This window comes from Filicampus tigris, chromosome 1, assembly GCF_054856515.1.
Source record: "Filicampus tigris isolate MCC_2025a chromosome 1, RoL_Ftig_1.0, whole genome shotgun sequence".
NCBI lineage: Eukaryota > Metazoa > Chordata > Actinopteri > Syngnathiformes > Syngnathidae > Filicampus > Filicampus tigris.
The window spans coordinates 18,422,204-18,449,126 of record NC_141217.1 but is presented as its reverse complement, the minus strand read 5'-3'; the positions used below and the strand labels follow the sequence as shown (position 1 = coordinate 18,449,126).

The following is a 26,923-nucleotide window of genomic DNA, read 5'->3' as shown; positions in this document are numbered from 1 at the left end:
AAATGGACAGACATAGCCCTTACAAGTCTCTTAATGCTTCTAACACAAACATAAGGAAAATCAACAAATGTTCACTACATTTGTTTTTGGAACAAAACAGTCAATGGTTCTGACTAGCTGGCACTTGGCACTTGTTATCAAACATGCTGAGCAATTGAATTTGTGTCTTTCAAATAAAACAATACAAATTAAAACATGTATAACAATGCTGTAAGTACTGTACAGTCTACTATTGTGATTTTTGAATTTGTTATGAAGTTGTATGGGGAAAGGTCGATTTTTGATTCAGTGTGGTGAATCGCTTTCCGTGATTGGTTGCCAATCGACTTTCATCCGGACGGGATTCTGCAGTGGAGTTGAACCAAGCGGATCAGAGCATAAATTCGTCCGTCATTATGCATTTCTGTCATTAAAATGATAATATCGTATGTATTTCCGTGGAGTGAAGAGCCTTCCGTGATTGGCTGCGGTCATATCACGTGTCACGTTCACGTGCCCCTCTGATTTCCAATCACCCTTCAACTGAACGGGATTTTGTAGAGAGACACGAAGCATGCATCGTCAGTGTGATGTTGGCAAGCCACGAAAAGAAGAAGACAAATGGAAGTGTAGAAATGACGTGTGCGACTTCCTAAGGCTGTTGTAACTACATTCCATTGCTCGGACCGCAAAGTTTGCGAACGTGTGATTGCCTGTTTGCTGACTGACTCGCGTCACCGCGTGGCGTACCGCTTTGACTGGGCTCTTTACGTGACTTACGTATGACGTCAGGGCGTCAGCTGGCCCAATGTTTACATCTAGCAGTGGCGTGTTTTTGACTGCATCCGCGAACAAGAGGCTGACCATTGACGAAATCACCAACAGAAAAGCTCCATCAGCGGCCCGTTGAGGTACGTATGCCCAAACCTCGTTTGTAAGCAGTTAACTAGAGCTTTCGTTTGCGTCCCCATTGTTTTCCCCCTTCCTCTGAAGACGACGACGCTGGATTGTTTTGACCTTCTCGTTGGAACGCAGTCAGGTTTAATGATTTGCTCTGCTGGTGGTGATGACGGTGATCTTGGATGTGAACATTTAGTCCCGAATCGTGCACCAAGAGTGACTCAAATTTGCAGCTGAAGTGGTGCATAAGTGCTGTGAAACGGAGCTGTCTTAAACGTCTGCACTAAAATGAGAATAAATACATCTTCCGAGGAATGGACGCGAAAGCTGCTTTATTGAATCGGCAATGAACGGCAGACCTTTGTAGGAAGTGGGTCCCCTAGTAGCCTACTAACCAAAAGTGCTACCGCGAGAGTAATTGGTCACAGCGCCGCTCCGTGGCCTCTTTTTAATTTCCGACGATGGTCTGTTTTACGCAGGTAACTTATCAGGGCTCTCTTTTATACACGGATGGCAGTGTCTCACTACCTGTCTGCATCCATGTGTGGAACCAAATGGGGCTATTTGCATTTCTTTTTGTTCTTTTATGGCTTTGTGGTCAGCCTGTGCACCCTGTGATCTTATTGTCGTGTTGTCCTGAGCTCTGCTGTTGTTTTTAACACCGCTCGGAAGCACAAAGGCTGCATTCATTCACACCTATCTGCACTCGTATTATGCTGCCAAAAGCAGGATTTCAACCTCAAAAGGCCCCAAAACCTCTATTAAACGCGTAAAAATAAATGTCCAAGCAGACCAGGAGAAGCTTATCCATGCTTTCGTCTCCAGTAGATTTAATTATTGTAACGGTCTCCTGAATGGACTTACTCAAAAGAGCATCAAACAGCTGCAACTCATTAAAGGGACGATGGGGCCACGTTTTCACTAACAAGTTCATTTTACATATTTTTTGAAAAGGAAAATGAAAAAAGTTGTCATTTTATATTTTATCAATTAATTTGGGAGAAATTAGGAAATAAGTGACTCTATGAATAACGCCCCTTGTTAATGAGCAGAATGGCACCCCCCCACCCACTCCCACCCCGCAACCCCCTACCGTTCTATCCTTGTTCGGCCGGAATCACGCAAGGGACCGATTCCAAAGTCTCCATTGAAATCATTGCTTATAACGTCAAAACACGGCAATCAATTGGCACCAAAATTTATGTGGACATCTCTACTAATGCCTACTTCAACATATCGAAAGGATTAACCTCTCTGTGGCTGATTTACATGAGAATGAGGAAATGTGGAAGTCAGCAGAGGCTGGAACCAACGCACACTGCTTCTTTGCTCATCTTCACTTCCACACGCTGGGCGGACAGTAAGGAGCTAATGTTGTTGAGCTAACGCCTTTTGTTTTAACGGCCTGAAGCTAGTTGATGCTAAACCTCCGCTGTCCCAATCCTACCTTTAACCGGGGAGGGAAGCGCGGGGCTCCAATCTGCCTGCTGCTGCTGCTGCAAGCCGCGTCTCTCTCCCTCCTGAGACATAAGTTTAGTGTCGCTAAATGCCCGAAATATAACCAGTCGAGGTTCGTGGGCGCATTCATGCTCTTGTCCGCTTCAGCTTGTGAAAGTGGAGAAGCCATCGCCACGGTATTTTGGATTTTGTGGAGGTGATCATGATGAGATCACGTTTTATGTCAATAAATCCAAACTATTGTGCAGAACACATTTATACTTTCACAGTTTGAAGTGGACAAGAGTAGCAATGTGCATTAGCATTTTGGTGGCGATCGGTCACCGTTTTAGACTACAGAACTGACAAAGCGAGCGATATTACCACGCTTGGCTCCCTCCCGTGACGTGGACAAGGGGCGTGGAAATTTGTCGTAAACCTAATCACAAAAAAAGACCTTAAATCACTCCAGAGTCTTTTGAGGTGGGCATTTTAGTACTAATGTCGTTTGTACATGTAAACCTATTATATAAGTGCCAATGTTAAGATCACCCAAGTGTCACTTTAAGGATGCTGCAGCTCCGGTTCTGACCAAAACACAGAGATCAGAACACGTTACTTCAGTCCTAAAGACTTTACACTGTCTCACAGTCAGCTGTATAATTAAATGTTGATCCTGAAAGTCATAAGTGTTTCTGTTTGGTGTGTGAAGCAGATGAATTGCTCTGTGTGTGAAATATGTTGTAAAAATCAAGTTTCCTTGCCTATTGCCTCAGGGGGCTGGTTATAATGGTGGAACCACATATTGTAAATGTGTAGCTAATTGCTTTGGGTGTACTGGCATGCCCAAAATCATGGTTTGGACATACAGTGGTGTGTTCGGTTTGCGTTGGTTACAGTATGGAAAAAAATGCAAAATAAGCTGTTTATCTTTCCTGTAAACAGGAACATATTTTGAAATCAAACGTCCACCGCTTAAATCGTTACTTGGGTGTTTAAGATTGTCGCCTGCCACAGTGGAGAGGGCCGGTGCTAGACCATCCACCCCCAACCTTTTTAGGAATGTGTAGTATCCATATTCTTCGGAAATGACAAAAATAGTGGCAATTTTTCCCGGGCCACATAAAATGATCTGGAGGGCGGGATCTGGCCAGCAGGCCTTGAGTTTGAAACCTGTGAAAAATATTACCTCACCAACTTGAAACACTATTTCACATGGTGATGGTGATGTTTGTTTTCATTTGCATGGGAGTCACCGAGGTCACCCTCATAACAAGCTAATTTGCTTAAGGTTCATTCAAGTTTGTATAACCGTAGATTTGGGTGTAACCCGTGCTCTTTTGTGTAACATTTTCCTATAACAGCATCCAAAGATAACGTAATTCCTAAATTCACACAATGGACTCACTGTTAAGCATGTTTGTTTCCCTTCACTTTTAGGCATCATGGGTGGAACTGTGAGTGCAGGGGAGGACAATGATGACTTGATTGACAACCTGAAGGAGGCCTACTACATCCGCTCAGACCTGGTGGAGCGGGCTTTTCGTGCCATTGACCGCGCCGATTATTACCTCGATGAGTACAGGGAGAATGCTTACAAGGTGAGCAAAGTGAAACGCTGTAATAAACAAAAACAAACTAAAAAGCCCCAACCAAACAAAGAATGTCATTATTGTCCATTGTGTTTGTTCATGTTCGGCAATGCAGAAGTGATCCAAAACAAGTCCAAATCGGTGTGAATGGCGATCCACGTTATGTTTATTCATGATATTGTATCCACACGTAATGTAAACGTCAGAGGAGGGTAAGAAGTACTGTGTCTGACATCAATGGCTACGTTTAAATGGACAAAAGTTCTATTAATACGATCAGAGTTCGGATTAAAATTATGATTGGATGCACAGTTTTCATGGACACAAAAATATTGATCCGATTAAGACTTGCATGTTCATGCATCACACTTTTGATCGGAACAAATTATTTTGACATGCGCAGATTGACCAAATGTATCGATAATAGTAGTAGTAGTAGTAGAAGGGGTCATAGTGACTTCCGTGTCAACAAAACAGCGCTCCATCCATTTCTACTTTAAACGTTATCGACATAAACCACCCCTCTCGTTCGGATTAAAATCTTGATTGGAATGGGCTTGATCAGGTCAGAATATTCCGAATGGGATGTGTACATGAAGCATTTTTATTCCGATCAGGCTTTTAATCTGAATAAATGTGTCCATGTAAACGTAGCCAATGGTCCTGACAGGCAGAAATGTTTAAAGAAGGAGCAGTCTGTAAAGTGAGTAAAGGAGAGTCACTTATGAACGCTATTGGACTACTATATAAGTTACTCATTTTAATTAGGTGTTAAAGCGGAGTCAACCCAAACATATTTTTTTCAAGAATATGTTCCCAGCAGGCCCACTAGTTGAAACACAAAATTCTGATTAATTTTGCGTTTGTGGAGTATAAGTTAAGCAGCAAAATCCACTCGTTTTTAGCCATCTGTGGTGGTGGCCATTTTGTCTTCTGTCGACTGAAAATGACATCACAACTGCTCACAACGACCAATCATGCCTGACCTGTTTTCTGAATCTGAGCCATGATTGGTCGTTGTGAGCAGTTGTGATGTCATTTTCAGTCGACAGAAGACAAAATGGCCGCCACCGCAGATGGCTAAAAACGAGTGGATTAACACTTATTCCACAATTGCAATATTTATCAGAATGCCGTGTTTCAGATAGTGGGCCTGCTGGGAACATATTCTTGAAAAAAAATATGTTTGGGTTGACTTCCGCTTTAAGGTTTTGTGACTGGGGCCACCGACTGCTAGGTGGGCACGTTTGGAATTTCAAGAAAGCTGACTCATTTTTGTTGATATTTAGGACTTGGCTTGGCGTCATGGGAACATTCACCTGTCAGCTCCATGTATCTACTCTGAGGTGATGGAGGCTTTGGATCTCCACCCTCGTATCTCCTTCCTAAACCTCGGCAGTGGGACAGGCTATCTCAGTACCATGGTGGGCCTTATACTGGGTAGGTGATGGAGTAAATTTGCTTGATCCAAATGAAACTTCAGTGGAGGAATGAATATAAATTGTATGAATTGGGCAGCATTCTAAATGCGCTTTGATTACTTTGAAGGTAGAATTTAGCAACAAATACAGTGGAAGTTATGAACGTCCCCTCTAAGAACGTTGATCATCCAATCACAAATGTGATAGTGGTTGAGTTTGTGAAGGCGTGGGGAAAGAAGTCATTTCATTTTCGTCAAAAAAGACATTTAGAATGTGTATGTTATTTATTGACAGAGCTGGGCATTTTAGTAAGAAAACAAGGTAAGTATAACTTTGTTTTTTGGGCTGGAACAGATTAATTGCATTTCCATTCATTAGAATGTAAAATATTACGTCGATTTATGAATGTTCCAAGTTACAAAGGGGCCCACGGAACCAATTATGTTCGTAACTTGAAGTTCCACAGTATTTAGTACAAGGGAGTCATTCAGTCGTGTTATGTTGGGATAGGCATAGTAATTGATTAGTTGATTGATTATTGAGAAGCTGAGCTTTGTGGCCCGTGCTCTAAATGTGTGCCATTTCTGTAAAGAAGAGCAACTCAAAGCTACTACATACATTTCCATTGTAAGATAGATAAATTGTAATATAAAAAAGGACACTAGGCAGTAAGAGTGTGGTCTGTAGTTGTCACGGTACATATTGAATGTAGTTTCAGCAGTTGGTGCCTGATCATATTTACCAAATTGAAAAACATAAGTGTTTATTAGTATAGTTCATACAGTACGTGTGTGTGTGTGTATGAATTGTTCCAGGACCATTTGGAGTGAATCATGGGATTGAGTTACATGCAGATGTAATCGAGTACGCCTACCAGAAACTTGATTCCTTCATCAAAACCAGCGACAGTTTTGACAAGTGAGTATCAAAATGGTTTCGTGACATTGTCTACTTTTTAAACACAGAAAATCAATTGGCATGGCATGGTACTCAGCAATTCTGAATCTGAATGGCACAGGAAGCTTTGGCCAAATACCCACTCAAGGGTGACGGGTTGCTATTTATTGATGCCGCTTTGCCTCTAAACAGGTTTGAGTTCTGCGAGCCATCTTTTGTGGTGGGTAACTGTCTGGAGATCCCTCCAGAGAGCCGTCAGTATGACAGAGTTTACTGTGGGGCCGGGGTGCAGAAGGATCATGAGAAATACATGAAGAACCTCATCAAGGTTGGGGGCATCCTGGTCATGCCACTTGAGGAAAAGGTTAGTGTGTGGATGATGAGCTAATGAACGGAAACCACTGTCATTTGTTATTGTGTTTACCACCTGTAAATTGCTTTAGAAAGCACGCTTGCAGTACTTTTGTGTGTGTGTTAATTTTTAAATACATGTATATGAAACTGTATTTTCTGCAGCTGACCAAGATCACCCGCACAGGACCAAACAGCTGGGAGACCAAAAAGATCATTTCTGTGTCCTTTGCTCCTCTCATACTACCTAAACATAATGTGAATGGCAAACCCAAGACTGCCCCACTACGTAAGTCACGTGATCTTCTATCAACAGTGCATCAACATGGCAATTAACCATTTCTGTAAGCCTAACTATCTGTGGAAAAGCCGAAAGTCACTTTCTTATCCGTTGATGTCATATTGGCATTTGGCACCCCCTTTTTTGTTTCACTTTTATACCCAACTACCAGTACTAATGTCAACAATAACACCCAAACTTTTTGGGAACAAAATCGTCGTATTAAAATCAACTATAATGATACCGTTGTGTTTGTCTTAATACCCTTTATAGAATATTACTTGGGTAAAAGTCTTAAAGTAGACTAAAGACATTTGCGTGATAAAAAGTAAATTTCTGATATTAAAATGGAAGTCAACCCAAACAAATTTTTTTCAAGAATATGTTGCCAGCAGGCCCACTAGTTGAAACACGGCATTCTGATTAATTTTGCGTTTGTGGAATATAAATTAAGCAGCAAAATGCACTCATTTTTAGCCATCTGTGGGGGCGGCCATTTTGTCTTCTCTCGACTGAAAATGACATCACAACTGCTCACAACGGCCAATCGCGGCTCAGATTCAGAAAACAGGTCAGCCGTGATTGGTTGTTGTGAGCAGTTATGATGTCATTTTCAGTCGACAGAAGACAAAATGGCCGCCACCACAGATGGCTAAAAATGAGTGCATTTTGCTGCTTAACTTATATACCACAAACGCAAAATTAGTCAGAATGCCGTGTTTCGACTAGTAATTTACAAAAAATGAGCGTTTAGAATTTTGATTCACTTTATTTAATCTCAACTCCTTTCCCTGGACTGTTATTTTATCAATAGTGTAAAGTACTTTACACACATTAAATATGAAAATAATCCCGGCATTTGATGACAGCTGTCGTGGGCATTTTAGGTCTTACTGGTGAAAGCAAATAGTCAGGGTTTTATGAGATTTGCGCACGTCTAAAAAGTATTAAAAAAAAAAAAAAAAAAAAAAATCAATCCTACCTTGCTTATCTCTATCCCACCTTCTCCCTTTACTCTTATTTTGTCTTTTCAATTTTGCAGCAAAGTATGAGGTAAGAACATTACAGGAGCTGGCTCGTTTCTGCATCCGCCATACGCTGCAAATGACCAGCGACGGAGGAGAAAGCCAGTCACGCTGTCGTGGCTCCTCGTTCAGCGTGGGCAGGGGCCTGGCTGTGGCCGGGCTCCACAAGTACGGTCCTCGCTTCAAGCGCCGCCGTGTGCATCGGCGCCGCTGCAACGCCCTCGTCCTGGCTACCCGTCAGGTGGTCGGCAGCGGGATGAGCCCCGCTTCTCTGGACAGCAACAATAACCAGGGAGGGAGAGCGGAGGACGAGGAGGAGGCGAGGCAAGAGACGAGGGGGAGTCGGAGGGCGGCTCGAGGGGCAAGAGGCTTGATGATGGAGGAAGAGGAGATGGTGGAGGAAGAGGTTGAAGAGGAGCAGGAGCCGGAGGAGGAGGAGGATGAGGAGAGGGAGACAGGAGAGCTTCTTCAAGTTCAGCCCGCTGTCAACGTGTTGCGAGAGAGGATCCTGGGCCTTCCGCTGCCAGAGCCTTTGAAGAGGTTCCTCTTGTACTACAGAAACAAGTGAGCAAGGAGCCAGCAGAGACTGAAGCCCGCCTGCCCACCTGTAGAAGGCAGGACAGCATGCCTGACATCATATAGCCCTGCCGCATGGTAGACCAGGGGTCACCAACCTTTTTCAAACCGAGAGCTACTTCTTGGATAGGAATGAATGGGCTTTCGGTTTGATACACACTTCTGGAATTTGCTCAAATCACCTTAAATTAGAATGATTTCTCACAATCATTGTCAATGATGATTTAACAATGATAAATATCAATATGCAACACTTTAATCACTTCTACAGCATTCCTAGGAAGTCACAATGTCCAATCGCCGGTGAGCCATTTTTACAAGAGGCCTGTGGGCTGCCTCGGTTCCGTGGGCATCATGTTGGTGACCCCTGGCGTAGACTATACTCAGCAGTCCCATCTTGTTTGATTGTTGTGCAGTTGTAATTTGCTGCTGAATGTATATATACTGTATGATCATGATGTTTTTGTATGATACACCAGGAAAGGTGTGGGTGTTGGTTTTTGTAAATTGAGCTGTATTATTGACTGCTGTAATAAAGTGGATTACAGTAGACAAAAGTCAATAGCTTCATTATTGGGGATGGCCTAGTAGAATCCATTGTTGATGCAAAGAAGTAAAAAGCTGACCACAACCTTTTTTCTACTTCTCAATTGATACCCAGTTTTATAAATTGATTACTCTGACATTTGAGAGAATTCTACACAATAAGCATAATTTAAATACATTTATTGAAAGCATTGGTAGTACTGCATTCAAATTACAAAGACAATGTGTTTACTATTTATTTTTATGATTTCATTTTAATCGCCAACATTTTTGAACAAATACAAAAAAAAAAAGTCATCAGGCAATTTTTGTATACAGTATTAGTAAAGTGACAAGTGAAGACTTGCAGCAAGTTAACCTCAAAATGATTACGTCCTCCTCATGTTAATACATCAACTACATGACAATCTCTAGATTACAGTTCCACATCATAGAGTACTCTTACCACCTCTGTTGGAATGTCTGGAGCAATATTAAGGAGGGGAAATGCTTAACTTAACAGGGAACAGCAGTCTCCACAATTTATTGCTTCTGCCAAGCAAAAACAAAATGGTTATAAAGGTTTATCTCACTAGTGTTTGTTTTCGCTTTGCTACACCCCCTGTCAAACTTTAATTACATGCCATCCAGCTGGAAAAGCTACTTTTAAATTGTGAAACCTGACGAATAATATTCATATTTTGTAAAAACATCTTAAAAGATCAAATGAATGTACCCCCAAAAACAGCCGTAGCATAAAACCTCAGACAGGTAAAGTGAATGTTAATCTCATTACAATGGCACCTCTCGGTGGGTGAGACGTTAGGCAGCGAGTGAACATTTTTCCGCAAAGCCGATGAAAGCAGGAAAATGGACGCGGCCGGGTTAGAACAGCAGCTAAACTGTTCATCTGCACGCCGTGCACGGCTTTACCTACTAAAGTGATCTGAAGTAGGTCAACTAGTGAAACATCAACAGAGTGATAAGCTTTGAGCCTCATTAATGTGCGCGGGAAGACAAAAAGCTAGAATTCTGCGTCGACAGATCCCACAAAAAGTGCTCGAACATGTTCATGCTAACGCACATCACAGATTGCTGTGTAGCTGTAGACCAGTTAGTGTGTCCACTGTCAAAAGTGCATTTTACATCATGTGAATGGCTGGGTACCTATTTGGTCAGTTTGAACAATGTTGTACTTGGTCGTAACGGCGACCTCTATGCTTTCACTTTGACAATCCTCACTTGCATAGAGACCACCTTCATGCAGACCGTGTTGCCTGACTGATGCCAGTGGGCTCTTTCAGCAGGACAAATGTCACCCAGAGCGCATTGCTAAGTTTGTTTTGCGGAACACAACTAGTTGAAAGTGTTGACTTTGCCTCATCTCAATTCATCGATCTGTGGAATGTGCTGGACAGGGATGGCGGCGTCCGCGCCAGAGCTGTCTTTAATGCAATATTAGGTAGGGTGCATCAAATCTTGTGACTAATCGGCGTATGTTTTTCTTTACATTAAGAACGTTGTTGGCCAAGTTCAGTAGAATGTTGCACGCCGTGTTAAATACCATAAATATACGGTAGTCAAAAGATGAAAAGCAAATAGTGGTTACGACTAATGCCATTTTTTTCCTACAAAGCAGCATTAATGCTTCCATTTTCTTTAGCCTTATGCAGATTCCACAATAGTGTTGCCTTGGGCAGAATAAAAAGCATTCTTCTCGCAGCTCCAATTAGTGCTCCAGATCGGGAAGGTACACAGGAGAGGTTTGGCCGATTGCAGCTTTCATTTGGGCACCAGCCCACGGGATTGTGGGTAAATTGGGGATGCAGGATTGTGAACACTGAATGAAGAGGTCCAAGTGTTTGATTGCTTGCCGGTTCTTGGTCGACTGAATGACAAGAAGCCGTGACGATTCAATTCGTTACTTCTCATCGTGAAAATATTTGAATGAAGCGCCGTAAAAATGAGTGTGTGCATAACTTACCCAGACTTTGCTTTCCTGAGGCTTCCACTGGCGCTGGCGAGAGGTGCAAAGCTACTATTAAATCCAGAGGCATCAACCTGAAGATCGTCCTCATTCTTCAGAGCATCCTCCAGAGCCGCTGCCACCTTTGGGGCAATAACTGGCCGCTGATAATCTTTGGTGGTCCGAGATGGCATATCCATGCCAAGCAAAAGGATGTTCTCAGCCTGGATGTGACAAAAGACAAACTGGGTGCATGTTTTGTGCAAACTATGATTTGATGCATGCACAATTTGAGAAACTAAATACTGCGTCAAATGCAAAAGGATTGTTTGGTTACGTTTTGGATTCTTGCTAATCTCATTACAAGTCTCAAAAACATCTCCCATAAATTCTCATTTGAATGAACGGAGAGTTACAGCTTACTTTGTATCTCACGTCAGGACTATCCTTCATGGCCATGCGGGCATGATTACTGAGAGGCCGTCGGAACCCAATTGCAGACTGAGGCCTGCTCATCATCTGATGGTCACTGAATACAACGGAACAGGCTATTAATTTGGAAATATGATGGAAATAAGAAAGTAAGGATTGGGCAACTCACTCCTCGATATGTGTGATAGGCCTCATCTTCCAGTATTCATCCTCATCATCAAAGAAAGCCCTGTTGACTATTTTGTTCTTTTCTTCTAATGGAATGAAATTCTCAATGATAAGATGCCTAAAAGACAAAAGATTAGACCAAGACAATGAGATAGCAGACGTCACGTGGGATGGTGAAAAGACCAAAGCAAAAAAGGTCAGCTGAGATCACATCAAAGTTTTCCCGCACAAGTATTGGTTATTATGTCAGGTTTATCATTAACGAAATGAACATTACACGGTGACACAAAACAGCATGCCATCCTTTCACTTTGACTCAGTGGTGTAATGTCTAGACTCCGCACTTGAGTTTAAGGTCTCGAGTGAGCTCATTCTGCGTCTGTTCCAGCTCCTGGCGCTCATTGATGTGCGCTTCCTGGATGTCGTGGATTTCTGCCTTCACCGCCTGCAGTTTGGCAAACAACTAGAAAGCAAGCAGAGAAACAGAGGAAAGTTCAACTGCTGAACTGGAATAAAACAAACAGTCTCGGGAGCAATCGATTGAACTTGAGCAGAGATAATTTAAAACCGACTAAAGTAATGCTAATAAAAGCTAATAGCTTTGGAATTGTGGTCATTCTCCTATTGGAGGACCAATCCCTACAGCTGAGAATTAAATTTAGTCTTTTGAGATTTGTGTAATGCTTCATTTTTGTGTCCCAACAGAGAACTGATGTGATTGGCCCAAAAGCTCCAGTTTCCTTCTCGACTGTCCAATGACAAGCACGTGCTCCCAGAAGTATTGTGGAAGTCTCAACACTTTCATCTTAATAATTTCAGTTAGAATTACCATTGTGGGGTTTTCTTTCTTCATATGAATGGTTGCAGCAATTGTTTACAACATAGTATATTTTCATCAACACTGTCCAACGAAAAGCAAGTATAACTTTATGTTCCCAAAAAAATGTCCTTTAAGCTAAGCCATACTTTTCTACTTGGATGAGTGCTCAACATAAATGAGCACACCCGATGGATTTGCAAGAAAACTTTCCAGAAAGAAATCATCGTTTCAACAGCATACAACACTACCAAATACTCACACAAATGAGGACCTTTGTGTCTAAGTGAGATTTGTCAATATGCACAAGTAAAAATATCATTTTTCTAATCTTTGTTTAATTGTATATCGTTCGGCTCTATTTTCGATCTTAAAACTCAAATTTACAAGCATCACAGGCCAGTATGACCATCAACATTATGAGACTTTTTCTCTTTCACTTTTCAAAAGGGGGTGTACTCACCCATGTCGTATTGAAAGGTGAAATTGTTTCTCACCTTCAGCTTTTCTAGCACACGCTGTTGCGCAAGCTCTCACCATTATTAGGCGATAATGTTCACTTCTCTAACATTGTACTTCTTTTCAATCAAATGATCCATTTAAAATTCCTGCTTAATTTGGGTCCAGCCAACAGTCTCAAACTCCTGATCCTCAAGTTGCTGCCCATCTGCATGATCGCCAAACCTTCAGACTGCGGGTCACTCGCTTCTTCTCTATTAAACCTCTTGGAGAAGTTTAACAATAATTTCAAATCGATTTTTTCTTAGTTGGTTTTGTTTGGTTTGTGGCAAAGCATGACAATCGTGTGCTTACACAAAAGCCAGAAAAAGAAGCACAGGGTGAGAAAAGTGAACAATATTATGCTAGCACAATAGAAATAGGGCGAGAAGTTACACAAGACTGACGTAAGCAGCTGAGGGTGGCTGCCAGTCTTGTTGTTTTTTTGTTTTTTTTGTCACACTTCCCACATTAAGTTAATGGTATAATGGCGTGGTCTTCCGTCTGAATACCATACAAGAATGGAATGCATCTCGGAGCCAAAACAGCGGTTGCTACCTTTTTCAGTTTCTTGGTTTTAATGTCGACTTCCTGCTGCAAAGAAGTGTAGGTCTCCTTCAACTCTAGAGTCTCCTCATCTCGACACTCCATTTGCTGTTGCATCTCTCGCTCTCGACGTTTCTAGAAACACAAAAACGTCAATAACGCAGACTGAGCTATACCTGTCATTTTTAAAATACGTGTTCATGTTCATGTTTTTCAGCATCTTGCTATTCTACAGTTGTTGCTTACTGCATTCCAAGATCTAAAAAATACATTTGAGAAATGACAGCCGTGCAAAATTGTCAAAAGTGAGCAGATTATATTTCTTCATTTTGAGCCAGTGTTGCCATCTAGTGGGTTTCTGATGCAGAACTTTTTGCGGCTTTTTTTTTTTTATTACCGAATAGGTGTCAGTCTTGTCTGGTTAGCTTAGCTCGGAAAAGTAACATAGTATAATAAATGGCTGGAATTTAATGGCATGCATGAAATGTAGTGCTGCCCCAAGTGGTGCGTATTGTCCAATCAAGCAGAACCAGTTCGAATTAGATTCGACAGTTGTCCATAACCTCTTCACATGACGATCAAACTTTAGTTGCGAGTAAACACCTACAAATTTAAACAAGTCTCTCTTTCATTATGTAAACTTTGCAAATAGACATAATTTGCATTAAAGGTAGAACAAAAATAAAAGCGTCAGTGTACCGCACCTTAGCATGTAGTTGAGGTAGTAGGCCACGATAGAGTGAATGAGTAAGCAAACCTTACATGATCCTTGGTGTAAGCAGCTTAAGAAGGTCAACATTTTGTTAAATACCTGTTCGGCAATTTCCTGCCTTCTCAGCTCCAGCATCTTCTGCTGCTCATTGGTATGATCCACAATGTTCTTCCCCCCAACTAAAAGTTTACTTTCCATTGCCTGGAAGCGGTAGAAAGACAAAAAAAAAAACATTAAATCAACTGCAACTCTTCAGCAGGAAATACGTAACTTTTTGGCATTTGACCAAAACATAAACGCACTCAGCTAGATTTAGCAACCATTTCATCAAGTCAACATTCTGGAATAGTTGAGGAATATTTAACTCTGATAGTCCCCGTATAGGAGCGCTTTCCTTCTAAACATTACCAGCCGAATGTTTGGACACAATATTCTCATTTATAGCATGAGCAAGTATGTCCACACTACGCCAGGGAATAGTTTGAATGAGTTCTGCTACGCCAGGGAATGGTCTTAATGAGTTCACCATAGACTGCCGCTTACCCTGACTTTGGCTGCCAACATGTCTCCTGCTTCCTGCTCTGTCTTTAGGTCTTCCATTTTCTTCTGCTTCTCCCTCAGGAGTTGAGCTTTCTCCTCAGCCACCAGGCTGTGATCCTCCATGATGGCTTTCCTCTCTCCCTCCAGCTTCTCCTGCTGCTCTCTCCAATAATCGCCCTTTTTTTCCTCCACTTCATCATCACCGTCGCTCTCTTCGTCGCGACCATCACCGCTGCTACAATCGCCCCTTCTCTTTTGCCTCCTCTTGTTTTTCTTTCCTGTGCGCTTCTCCAGTTGCGCCTTCAGTCTCGCAATCTCTTCCTGAAACTTCCTGAGCAAAGCATCCTTGGGGTCCTCATTGACACGGGGCTTATTCTTAATGTTCTTTGCTCTGTTTGAGTAGCGTAGTGTTGTTAACGTCTCTTCCACGTTGTAAGATGCCGGGCCAATGTTAGCGACCATGACGGTGCGAGCGTTGCCTCCAAGAGAGTCCTGTAAAAGGCGGGTCAGTTTGGAATCCCTGTAAGGGATGTGGCTGCTCCTGCCATCCACGAGAGCGGATATGACATTCCCTAAAGCAGAAAGCGACAGGTTGATTTTCGTGGCTTCTTTCAGCCTCTCCCCCTGAGCCCCAGTTTTCGTCTGCCTTTCACTACCGGCTAAATCCACCAGATTGAGTTTGCCAACTCGGATGTGGTTCTCCCCATCCAGGCCCAATTCACTGCATTCTACAGTTATTACAAAAATGGCATGAGAACGGGAGCTGTGTTCATTCATGTTGGTGGAGCCCACTGAGCGATTCTGATTGCCCACATTCATGACATTTTCAATTTCCCGCACACTCTTGGTGACAAACGATGACAGGTCCTTTACATAAACGCCAGTGTCCGGCCTCTCTCTCAACTCCAAACGTCGTGATTGGTCCTTGGAGAGTAAATCTCTGATCTCCTCTTGATAAATCTCCAGATATGATGCTCGCACCAGGTACTGCTGATTCTGAGATCTTGAAATATGAGTGAAGATGTGGTCAAATGAGTTGGGGATAACTCCTCTCCTTTCTGGGTCATTTCTTACACCCTCCATGGTGTATGTTTTCCCTGTGCCAGTTTGTCCATATGCGAAGATGGTTCCATTAAATCCTTGTAGAACTGAATCTACAAGGGGCCTAAAGGTTTCATCATACAAATCTAGTTGCTTTGAATTGCAGTCATAGACCGAATCAAATGTGAAAACTTTGGGGAGTTCGCCAGCAGAAGCTTCCCTAGGGTTCCTGACAATAATTTGTCCAAATTTGACATCAACAGACACCACACACTCAAATGTGGCTGCCAATTCTTTCTCATTCATAGGACGACAGCGGACCACTACTTTCACCGACTCGGAACTCTTGCTTTTGGACATGATGTGGACCAGAGGATTACACACTCAGCTTGAAGCACAGCTCCCTACGACTTTCAAACGGGACGTCTGCGAAATCCTACCAACAGAAGCATCCACATCAGAACCTGTTGACAAAAACAACAACAGATGTTAATGACAGACAATCAAGCAAGATGTGTTTGTGTTGGCATATTAGTCATCAATGAAGTTCGTCGTTATAAGAGTACTACTGCAATGGAAAGAAACATATTCCTAGTGCTGCAAAACCACAGCAATACTGTAAGCAACGACTTTGATAAACGTGAATCGGGTGACAGCAGCATTCTAACAAAGCGCTGATATAAGGGAGCCTTAACACATATTATACACCTAACTAAAACTGGCCCATTAAACAGCATCAACTTGCTATCTTCATTAATTCGTTGATGTTGAAAATTCAGTTTTTGGCATTGAGAGAGCACGGCACCCGACTGGATCGTATCTACCTATACGGCATCTTATCAAAGTTAATAATAATTCCTCAACGTACTGGATCGACGACCAGACACGAGCTAAAATAAACTACAACCCACAATGAGACGACAAATTCGACCAAGCATCAGCAAACACACAGGTAACCAAGGCTACAAGTCTTATCACAGCTTTTGCCTGGCTGCCTAAGATCAGTACGAGTGTTCGGATACATTCAGCATGTCACCAAACAAATACAAAAGTAAAGCGCTTAGGTCCTCTACGTAGAATACATACCCTTGCCCTAGTTACTTAGAAAAATCGTTAAGAATAATAATTAAAAAATACAGCTCCGTACATTAGCTAATCCGACTGAGTTAGCTACTGGCTCATCGCCACAATAGTCTGGGTCTTAGTTGCCAGATCCTGCAGCTACATCCCCCAACTGAGTGAACGTGAAAGGTAGCTTCAGAATTTAAGTGACTGTCTGCCTTCAAAATAAAAATAAAAATGTAAATCGGATTATAATGTGCTTTTAATTATTTTCAAATACATTGTTAATGTTAATAGGTTGTAAATTATGAAAACGATTCTTAAACAGTCTTTTACAACGTTATCTGGCAACCGTGTCTCGGCAGATGACTATCAGCTGGTTTGTCTACTTTTAGCAAAACATAACACAAGGAATTCGAACCCTAGGATTGATTAGTTAATGCCCTTATTTACCGAACAACGCGATATATATACTCCATTTTAGATCAAATATATATTCGAAAAGCTAAAGTTAAATTACAAAACCAAATTTGAATTGACAAACAGGATGTTAAATGTATAGTGTATTGATATAAACCATATAAACACATTACTTGTATTTAAAGTATAATTTATTCCCTGATAATTACGTTTACTACTCCGGAACATGACGTACAGTACATGCATTCTTCAAGAGATTGAGGGAAAGCAATCGATCGCAGAGCCATGGATTTACAGTTTGTACTTTTCCATCCATTCAGTCATCTATCCATCCATTTTCCATCCATCCATCCATTATCGATACCGCTTATCCGTGCCGCCTCATCCATTTTCCTGTTGTGCGAATTCAAGAAAAATCCTAGTATGGACCTCATGTGACAACCAGAAAGTCCCTGTCGCCAATTTCAGTAGATATAAAAAGTCTACATCCGCACTCACAATCACACCTAGGGCCAATTTAGAGAGTCCAATCAACTTACCATGCATGTTTTAGGAAAGTGGGAGGAAACCGGAGTACCCGGAGAAAACCCACACAGGCACGGGGAGGACATGCAAACTCCACACAGGGAGGCCGGGGCCGGGATCGAACCCACGACCTCTGAACTGTGAGGCGAGAGGTAATGAAAACAACTGATACAATGTGTTTGCATAAGTGTGCACACCCTATTGTAACTTGGGGTTTGGCTGTATTCAGAAATAACCAATCACATTCAAAACCAAGTTTAGTGGGAATCAACACACACACCTTCCACCATTTCAAGTGGCTCTGCGTAACGCCAAGTAAAGTGTATGTGTTAGTAGGCTTTCCTGACATTGTTATGGTCACATCTCACAGCACAAACCATACCATGCTTTTCAGAGAGTTTACACAGCATCAAATGGTTATCGTTATTCAAAATCATCAGCGATGCAAAACGTAAAAAAAAAAATCCAAGGCATTAAATACCATAAAACACAGTGAAGGCCATCATCATCAAGTTGATGAAGTATGACACAGCAGTGACATTACCTAGAAATAGAGATCCCTCAAAACCTCAAAACAGAGATTTCTGGCAAGTACTGCCTATACTCCCTGTGATAAATGAACACAACCACATCAGCAGTAATAATTATGCCAGTAATACATAAATGCTTCTTTATGTATAAATATATTTTATCTTATCCAGAATCAGGATGCAGAAAATGTTATTGTGATGTACCTTCCACACAATCCACGCAAGCCATAATAATATAATAATAAAAAAATGTTTTTCATGCAATTTTAAAAATACACCTTTTAACTAAAATCGTGTCCATTATTTTGCAAATCTTTAAACAGTCCTTATTTTGTCCCCATTGGTCAATGGGCCCCAATATGTTGTAATTTCACAAGTGTACTAATAAATTGGTGGCTCTTTGCCTTAATCTGTACCAAGATCACTTTCAAAATGTTTGGTGGACCTGATATAGAATTCCTATTATTTAATCATAATTTTCCAAACTGTATTTCACCTTTCGTTTTCCTCGCCGTTACCTTTCAAATATACTGTCGTATATATTGAGGGCATACTGTGTTTATAGTTGCGTGTTTATAGTTGCGTGTTTACGTTCGGCCCGGGTGGTTCGGGATTCGAACCGGAAGTGATTAGTGAATCATCTGTTTTTGAATGCCCATTTATCGCAGTATCTTGTCGAACACTTCTGTCCGCGTCGCTATAGTAATATAAGCAAACGCTGATGTTATGACGTTTCGTTAGAAAGAAAGACAAACGTCAGAAACGCCCGCGGTAACATTTGGCACGGTTGACTGGTTTCGTCAAATGAGTGACCAAATAGCTCGGGGGGTCACGTGGTGCATTGAGTACAACCTAAATATTTTTGGGAAGGTTTATTGCTGGCGACTTCTCAAATTTCGTGACAATAATCAACCATGACACGCATACATAAACTAAAACAGTGCACGTTTGCCTCCATGTTCAGGTAAGTTTCAACTCTTGTGTTACGTGTGAGAGCGTGCATGTGTAGGCTATGTGACACCTTGCAATCTACTGACAAAATTCTTTCCCAAAAAGTATGGTTAGGCCTTAATTTTTCCAGGGAGCATATGGATGTACTCTAGAGCTATGTAAAGAGGCAATGTAGTGCATTTGGTCCCAGCAAGTTGTAAAACCACAGAGTAAATGTTGCGGTCCCTCCATTGAAAACAATCAATCATCACAGTTAAAAGAAGGCATTCATGTCTTTGCAAAAAAAATAATATTTTCATGACACACAGACACAGTAAGCAATTTCTTGATCGTGGTAGCAACAGGTTCATCTTTGCTGTTTTTTTTGGGGGGGCGGGGGGGCTTGACTGTTGCCAACATATGACCGTTTTGCTTTTGTTTCTTCAGCAGGCTCTGACCTGTGCTTTCAGATGATGAGATTTCACTAGAAGGGCATATGATACAGCTTGCTAACCTGCACGTCTTGACCATCCTCTCCATTCAAAATGTCCAGTAACACGGAGTCTATAAAAGTAGTGGTGCGTTGTCGTCCTATGAATGACAAAGAAAGGGCAGCCACATTTGAGAGTGTGGTCTCAGTTGATGTCAAATTGGGACAAATTATAGTCAGGAACCCTCGAGAATCTTCATCTTCCAAGTCCTCAAAAGTGTTTACCTTTGATTCGGTCTACAACTGGAAGTCAAAGCAACTAGATTTGTATGATGAAACTTTTAGGCCCCTTGTAGATTCAGTTCTACAAGGATTTAATGGAACCATCTTTGCATATGGACAAACAGGCACGGGGAAGACATACACCATGGAGGGTACAAGAAATGATCCAGAAAGGAGAGGAGTTATCCCCAACTCATTTGACCAAATCTTCACTCACATTTCAAGATCTCAGAATCAGCAGTACCTTGTGCGAGCATCATATCTGGAGATTTATCAAGAGGAGATCAGAGATTTACTCTCCAAGGACCAATCACGGCAACTTGAGCTGAGAGAGAGGCCGGACACGGGTGTTTATGTAAAAAATCTGTCGTCATTTGTCACCAGGAGTAGAGAGGAGATTGAAAATGTCATGAATGTGGGCAATCAGAATCGCTCTGTGGGCTCCACCAACATGAATGAACACAGCTCCCGTTCTCATGCCATCTTTGTAATCACTGTAGAATGCAGTGAACTGGGGCTAGATGGGGAGAACCACATCCGAGTTGGCAAACTCAATCTGGTGGATTTAGCCGGTAGTGAAAGGCAGACGAAAACTGGGGCTCAGGGCGAGAGGCTGAAAGAAGCTACGAAAATCAACCTGTCGCTTTCTGCTTTAGGGAACGTCATATCAGCTCTTGTCGATGGCAAAAGCAGCCACATCCCTTACAGAGATTCCAAATTGACCCGCCTTTTGCAGGACTCTCTTGGAGGCAACGCTCGCACCGTCATGGTCGCTAACATTGGCCCGGCATCTTACAACGTGGAAGAGACTTTAACAACACTGCACTACTCCAGCAGAGCGAAGAATATCAAGAATACACCATGCATCAACGAGGACCCCAAAGACGCCCAACTCAGGAAGTTTCAGGAAGAGATTGCGAGACTGAAGGCACAGCTGGAGAAGCGTACAGGAAAGAAAAACAGGAAGCAACACAGGAGTGCTGGCGATTGCAGCAATGGCGAGGAACAAGAAGAGGAGAATGCAGATGATGAGGAGGATGAGGACAACAAAGGGGATTATTGGAAGGAACAGCAAGAGATGCTGGAGAGAGAGAGGAAAGCTATCATGGAGGACCACAGCCTAGTGGCTGAGGAGAAAGTTCAACTCCTTCAAGAGAAGGAGAAGAAAATGGCTGACCTGAAAAGGGAGCAGAAGGAGGGAGAGCTGCTTGCAACCAAAATTAAGGTAAATGTTGGCCCGCTACTATTATTGTCATGGCGTTTCTGTTGACTGCGTCAGAAAGTCATACTTTATTCTTAATTCCCCTTGTAGAGGCAGGGATGTTTCTTGCATGTTACTATGGATAAGAGGTGTGTCTTTGTGTGTGGGCGGAGCTAAGTGTTTTCAGGTGTGTCACTGGGGTGGAGTGATTGCCTAATTCATACCACCTGTGTCTACCTGGAAATGTTTTTGTTTGCTTGGTACAGGGAGTGAGCGCAGGGTGCAGATATTTCTGTTGACAATATTGCGTGACTCTCAGAAAACTCAATTAGTCACTGACATTGGAAAAGCAGGGTTCTGTCTGACACACTGAATCCAAGATGGAAGCCTGAAGCCATTACTGCAGTTTGTTGGTGTTTATTTGACTCTTCATTGAACTATACTTCCGGCTGTAAAATAAATCAAAACAAAGATGCAGTGTTGTTCAAAAGGATGGTAAAAACTTGGGGTCAACAGAAATATCTGCACCCTGCCTTCTCTCTACCTGTATCAAGCAAAAAAAAAACACACACACACACAAAAACACACCTCTTATCCATAGCAACATGCAAGAAACATCCCGACCTCTCCACCCCTCAATTATAAAAATCGTTCACATGTAAATCTCTACATGAAAATCGACCACTTTTAATGTATTGAACACCCTTAAACCGCTATGTAAGTAAAGCACCTTTTTGTCCTGCAGACAATGGAGAGTAAACTCCTCGTTGGGGGGAAGAACATTGTGGATCATACAAACGAGCAGCAGAGGATGCTGGAGTTGAAAAGACAAGAAATTGATGAACAGGTGCCAATGAATACTTTGCATTTACAAGTTGAAGTTTCAGCAGTTATTCTTCCTACGCCGCATCATCCCGGTTCAGAGGTTTTGGCTTGAAATGTACCGGAGCGTCTTTTATCAGCGGATAACTAGTGCATTGCATGCATACTGTTGCAAAAATACTCACTGGCTTATTTGTTTATCCCGTGAACACGACTCGTTGAGCCTGAGGTAACAACACAACCCGATTGTGTTTCCAGAAATGGAAAGAGCGAGAGATGCGACAACAGATGGAGAGTCGAGACGAGGAGAATCTGGAGCTAAAGGAGACCTACACTTCTTTGCAGCAGGAAGTTGACATTAAAACCAAGAAAGTGAAAAAGGTGAATGCCGAATCATCGCTAAGGTGCTACTTCTGTGTTAGCATGATGCCAGGCCAGACTTCAAAATGACTTGCTTGTTTCTGAAAGACGTGGAATTTTTCACAATCCTGCTTTCTTCTTTGCCCTTCAGTTGTTTGCCAAACTGGAGGCTGTGAAGGCAGAAATCCACGACATCCAGGAGGCTCACATCAGTGCACGGCAGCAGCTGGAACAGACCCAGAATGAACTTACCAGGGATCTAAAACTCAAGTATTTTGACCTCTACTTTGTCCCTGTATCTGATGTCAAGTTGCTTCTTGGCAGTGTAACCCAGAAACTCATTATTGTGATCATATTACATTCCGTGTACATGCATGATGTTACATGAAGCATGACGATGTTGCAGTGTAAACCCCCTCAGACCCCCCCGCCGGATTTCTTATGGTCCCGATTGTTTTTCCTTGCAGGTCGCAAATGATTGATAATTTTATTCCTTTGGAAGACAAGAACAAAATAGTCAACAGAGCTTATTTTGACGAAGAGGATGAATACTGGAAGATGAGGCCCAACACACGTATTGAGCAGTAAGTTCAATATGAGTTGTCTCACACTTAATCGTCCATTAGTCATTTAGTCGTATACAAATGATTGCTTTGCTTGTTGATCAGGAAGCAAACTCGCTCGCTTGGGATTTTCATTGAAATAATTCAACAGCTGGAGGGATGTGCTTTTCTCTCTAGGCTGAGGTGGACAAATGCGTTGAAGGGACCTGAATTAAATATTTTTTTTCCTTACATTTGATCAACTTCATTGCACATTCTAGTTTTCACTCTGACTGCTCAGCACATTTAATATTATATTGCAGTTAAAGAGGGGGTCAACTGAAACATTTTTTTCAAGAATATGTTCTATGCAAGCCCACTAGTTGAAACAAGGCATTCTGATAAATATTGCGTTTGTGGAATAAGAGTTTTAATCAATCCGTTTTTAGCCATCCCTGCGGACGGCCATTTTGTCACTTGTCACACTGTCACACACCACCACCCCGACCCAAAAATGGCCATCCGGCGGGGCCAAAGGGTCCGACCGGTCCGACCCAGGGACGGACTGCCCAGCTCTGGGAATAAGAGTTAATCCACCCGTTTGTAGCCTTTGCTGGGCGCGGCCATTTTGTCACTTCTGTCGACTGAAAATGACATCACAACTACCCAGGACTCAGGTAACGAACAATCACAGCTCAGCTTTAGAAAACAGGTCAGCCGTGACAAAATGGCTGCCCCCTGAGATGGCTAAAAAGGGGTGGATTTTGCTGTTAACTCATATTCCACGAACACAATATTAATCAGAATGCTGTGTTTCAACTAGTGGGCCTGCTGGGAACATATTCTTGAAAAAAACATGCTTGGATTGAATTTCCCTTTAAACAACTAGAACAGCACATTTCATCCATGATGCAATACACAGTCTCCACTTTATCTACAATGGTGAATCTACTGTTTAGTTTATAGCTTCATACACATTTGTGTTCAGTGATCCTCGGATGATGAACAGGCCTCAGTCTGCCGTCGGATTCAGAAGACCTCTCAGTCACCATGCTCGTATGGCCATGATGCTCAGCCTTGACATGCGATACAAAGTAACTGCATTTCAATCTCCCAATGCTCTCTCTCAGTTTTTTTACACATGAAACTCACCTCAAACTAAATGGCAATGAAAATGAAACTGCACATTTTGACATTTGAAGTAGTAACTTTCAAACTGTCAACCTTTAATTTTTAGATTGAACTGAACAAAGTGATCCCTATTCACTGTTTTAACATTACTGCAAAAGCATGAAAAGCTGTTTGTTCTTCAAGTGTTTTGTAATGAGTCTCCTAAGAGATGACCATCACTGTTTTGAAAATCTAATGCAAGACAGCCATTGTGACTGACTGAGGAGAATGTTCAAATTCCTTTATGTTCATGTTCGGTACAGTACTCTGCCAACTCTAGTTATTAAGGTGACAATGTTACAAGTGATAGCAGACCCGCGGGGTCAGGGTAGCTAAGGTCAAGTAAGTACAGTATATGTACAGTATGTCTCTTGTAAATGCTCTGCTGCCAGCCATTTTCAAATGATTGACCTCAAATATAAAAATTGTCTTTAGAAGAAATTGTTAAGATTTCTCTTTGTCAGCAAGACTTCTTGACATTTTCACACTCTGCATTTGTGTCCTCTTGATGAGTTGAATATTTTACTCTTTATAATTTGCACATCATGTCCCTGCTTTGTCTTTGTCAATTCTGTCAGGCTGAAAACATCCTGTTGCTCGAAATGGATCTCCCGTCTCGTACTACCAAAAACTATCAGCAGCCAGTAATCGCTCCAAAGGTGGTGGCAGCTCTGAAGGATGCGCTTAAGGATGAGGAGGATGTTGAGGTGGATGCGTCAGGATTTAATAGTAGCCTTTCACCAGTCAACAGTGCAAGTGGAAGCATCAGGAAAACAAAGTCTGGGTAGGTCAGAGAAACACACTCACCTTTATGCCATTTTATTCAAATATGCTCATTTGGGAAAAGTACCTACTGGTCTGGCTTGGTCATGTGAGTTAATTCATTTTTTTTTTTTTTCATTCCTCTTGTCCTTCAGTCGGTCAAGAACAAGCAAGCAGTCGAACACTCGCACTGCTTCTTGCAGCCCTCACAATCTTACATCTCCAATTTACCCACAAGCCCGTGGGCTGGTTCCCAAGTGAAGGTGCAATCTGCCCACAATGCTTCTCGTGTACATTTTATCGCTGAAATATGAGCCAGCAGAATAAACTGTAATGTTAAAAGGGAAAATCAACCCAAACATATTTTTTTCAATAATATGCTCCCAGCAGGCCCACTGGTTGAAATGCCATTTTGTCATTTCTGTCAACTGAAAATTGCATCACAACTGCTCAGCTGGGCAGTCCATTTTTGGGGCGGGGCGGGCGTTGTGTGACAAATTTTTAAAAAATAGATGGACTAAGCATGGCCGGAAGTGGATTTTAGTCCGGCCCACTAATCGGCCCTCATGCGTTTGACGTGGTCGCGAGGCGGCCAAATTTAATCTCAGCCTACTCAGTGAAAGGCTTCTTTTTAGGCTTCTTTCTACTCCCGCAACGGCGAGAGCGACAACTGCCTCATTGATTCACGTGACCGACGCATTGTGCTGTTGCCGACGGGTCTGCAATGCATGCCACGCACCCGTCAGGAATTGTTGCTGCTCTGATCGGTCCATTATGTCACATGAGAGGGGGAGAGAGAGGATGCAGCTCGTTGCTGCTGCAAAAGCAAACTCGTTTGGCAATAAAATTAAATGCATAGCCTAGTCATCTCGGTCTATTTGTGGTTGTAGCAGGGACGATGTCCATTGTTGTCGCTGTCTTTTTGAAGCGACGCCCCCCAACTTGGAACTTAACTGTTTCAAAACAGCTTGTGTCCACGAGTATAGTCAAGCTACGCGCAGCACTCAAGGATGACGCTGGCACATCAAGGTGGAGTTCATACACTTCTTCTGTCTCGTCTTCCCTACTTCCGGAAATACGCCGTAGCAAACCTGCATGGTATAGTGGTTTGCTGGCATGCTTTTATTTTGAAGGCCGTGAACGAAGGGAAGTGTAGAAAATAAATAACTTGTTGAATGCGACTTCTGGCCGTCTGTTGGACCCAAATAATTATACAGTACGACAAAACCAACCCCGGGGCTCGCAATGGAAGTAATCACACACAGTTGGGTAAGTAGTAAAGTACTAGTGGCGCATTTTGAAGCGTGTCCACAGCGGGTTGGAATAGTAAATTAGCCAGCTAATGATCCTTAAAAAGCCTCTGCCGTTAGCATCCCTCCCACGGCAGCGTCAATCACGGACACTAGGTTTTTTTTTTGGGCCGGAGGGCGGAACGGGGCGGGGGGGGTGATCATTTTTATGAATAAGGCCGGGGGGTCGCGGCCGGAAGGTTACCCAGGTCAAGGGTGGAGGGTCGCGGCCGGACCGGCAAAAAAGGGTCAAGTGCCCAGCTTTGCTTATTCCACAAACGCAATATTTATCGGATTGCCTTGTTTCAACTAGTGGGCTTGCATAGAACATATTCTTAAAGAAAAAGTTTGGGTTGGCTTCCCTTTTAAGCATGACTTTTATATGCATGAATAATGGGACACATACAATGTGATCGCATTTGAGTGCTGTACTATGTTTTCATGAGTTCTTTTATTTTCCATCCACCTGCACAATATTTAGTTTATTACCTTATTAAACATTGTTTGTGATTTTTAGATGATAGTTTTTTTTATTTATGTGGAATTACATTGCTTTTTAATTTCACTGACTGTGTACTGCTTGGGAAGATTTGTGTGATTTTTTTTTTTTAATATGTTTTTTTATGTGTACTAAATACGCTTAAAGCTTTGTGTTTCTCATTTCACCAATTTACCACAGCTCGTTCTTTGTCACACGGGGGCAGAGTTGTGTCACAGACAACTTTTCCATTGAGACATGAACTAGGACGTTTGAAAATCCTGGCCTTACATCGCCATCTAGTGTTCATGCGTTTATTTTATATTACTGTAAAGAATAAGCATGGAGAGAAGTTTTCGAGGTACAAACCACAACCATCCATGAGAATATACTCACACAGATATGTAATACTTGGAT

The 26,923-nt window shown here is 42.2% G+C and overlaps 3 protein-coding genes across 8 annotated transcripts; 2 read left to right on the top strand and 1 right to left on the bottom strand.

Annotated features, from left to right (window-relative positions):
- The first annotated feature begins 508 nt into the window (after window positions 1-508).
- pcmtd2b (protein-L-isoaspartate (D-aspartate) O-methyltransferase domain containing 2b) lies at window positions 509-9,015 on the top strand. Its single transcript, XM_086024015.1, has 7 exons — window positions 509-890; window positions 3,757-3,917; window positions 5,198-5,348; window positions 6,145-6,247; window positions 6,419-6,590; window positions 6,743-6,866; window positions 7,900-9,015. Exons 2-7 carry the CDS (start codon window positions 3,762-3,764, stop codon window positions 8,448-8,450), a joined length of 1,257 nt encoding a protein of 418 aa, XP_085880141.1. The 5' UTR covers window positions 509-890; window positions 3,757-3,761; the 3' UTR covers window positions 8,451-9,015.
- A 152-nt stretch (window positions 9,016-9,167) lies between these two features.
- Window positions 9,168-21,204, bottom strand: LOC147153091 (kinesin-like protein KIF3B). 4 transcript variants are annotated; one of them, XM_086023967.1, is made up of 9 exons: window positions 21,060-21,204; window positions 14,666-16,167; window positions 14,222-14,323; window positions 13,423-13,545; window positions 11,894-12,012; window positions 11,551-11,667; window positions 11,373-11,478; window positions 10,968-11,173; window positions 9,168-10,871 (listed from the first exon to the last, which is right to left on the bottom strand). In XM_086023967.1, exons 2-9 carry the CDS (start codon window positions 16,061-16,063, stop codon window positions 10,766-10,768), a joined length of 2,277 nt encoding a protein of 758 aa, XP_085880093.1. In that variant the 5' UTR covers window positions 16,064-16,167; window positions 21,060-21,204; the 3' UTR covers window positions 9,168-10,765. The 4 variants fall into 4 exon arrangements, with proteins under 4 accessions (XP_085880093.1, XP_085880086.1, XP_085880077.1 ...); XM_086023960.1 differs by lacking the exon at window positions 21,060-21,204 and adding an exon at window positions 16,851-17,144; XM_086023951.1 differs by lacking the exon at window positions 21,060-21,204 and adding an exon at window positions 16,790-17,143.
- Window positions 18,861-26,166, top strand: LOC147153090 (kinesin-like protein KIF3B). 3 transcript variants are annotated; one of them, XM_086023997.1, is made up of 9 exons: window positions 18,861-19,204; window positions 19,621-21,107; window positions 21,829-21,930; window positions 22,164-22,286; window positions 22,417-22,535; window positions 22,733-22,849; window positions 23,796-23,901; window positions 24,556-24,761; window positions 24,895-26,166. In XM_086023997.1, exons 2-9 carry the CDS (start codon window positions 19,716-19,718, stop codon window positions 24,998-25,000), a joined length of 2,271 nt encoding a protein of 756 aa, XP_085880123.1. In that variant the 5' UTR covers window positions 18,861-19,204; window positions 19,621-19,715; the 3' UTR covers window positions 25,001-26,166. The 3 variants fall into 3 exon arrangements, 2 of the variants coding, with proteins under 2 accessions (XP_085880123.1, XP_085880113.1); XM_086023987.1 differs by having other exon boundaries at window positions 19,618-21,107; XR_015085749.1 differs by lacking the exon at window positions 23,796-23,901 and having other exon boundaries at window positions 19,618-21,107.
- The last annotated feature ends 757 nt before the right edge of the window (window positions 26,167-26,923 follow it).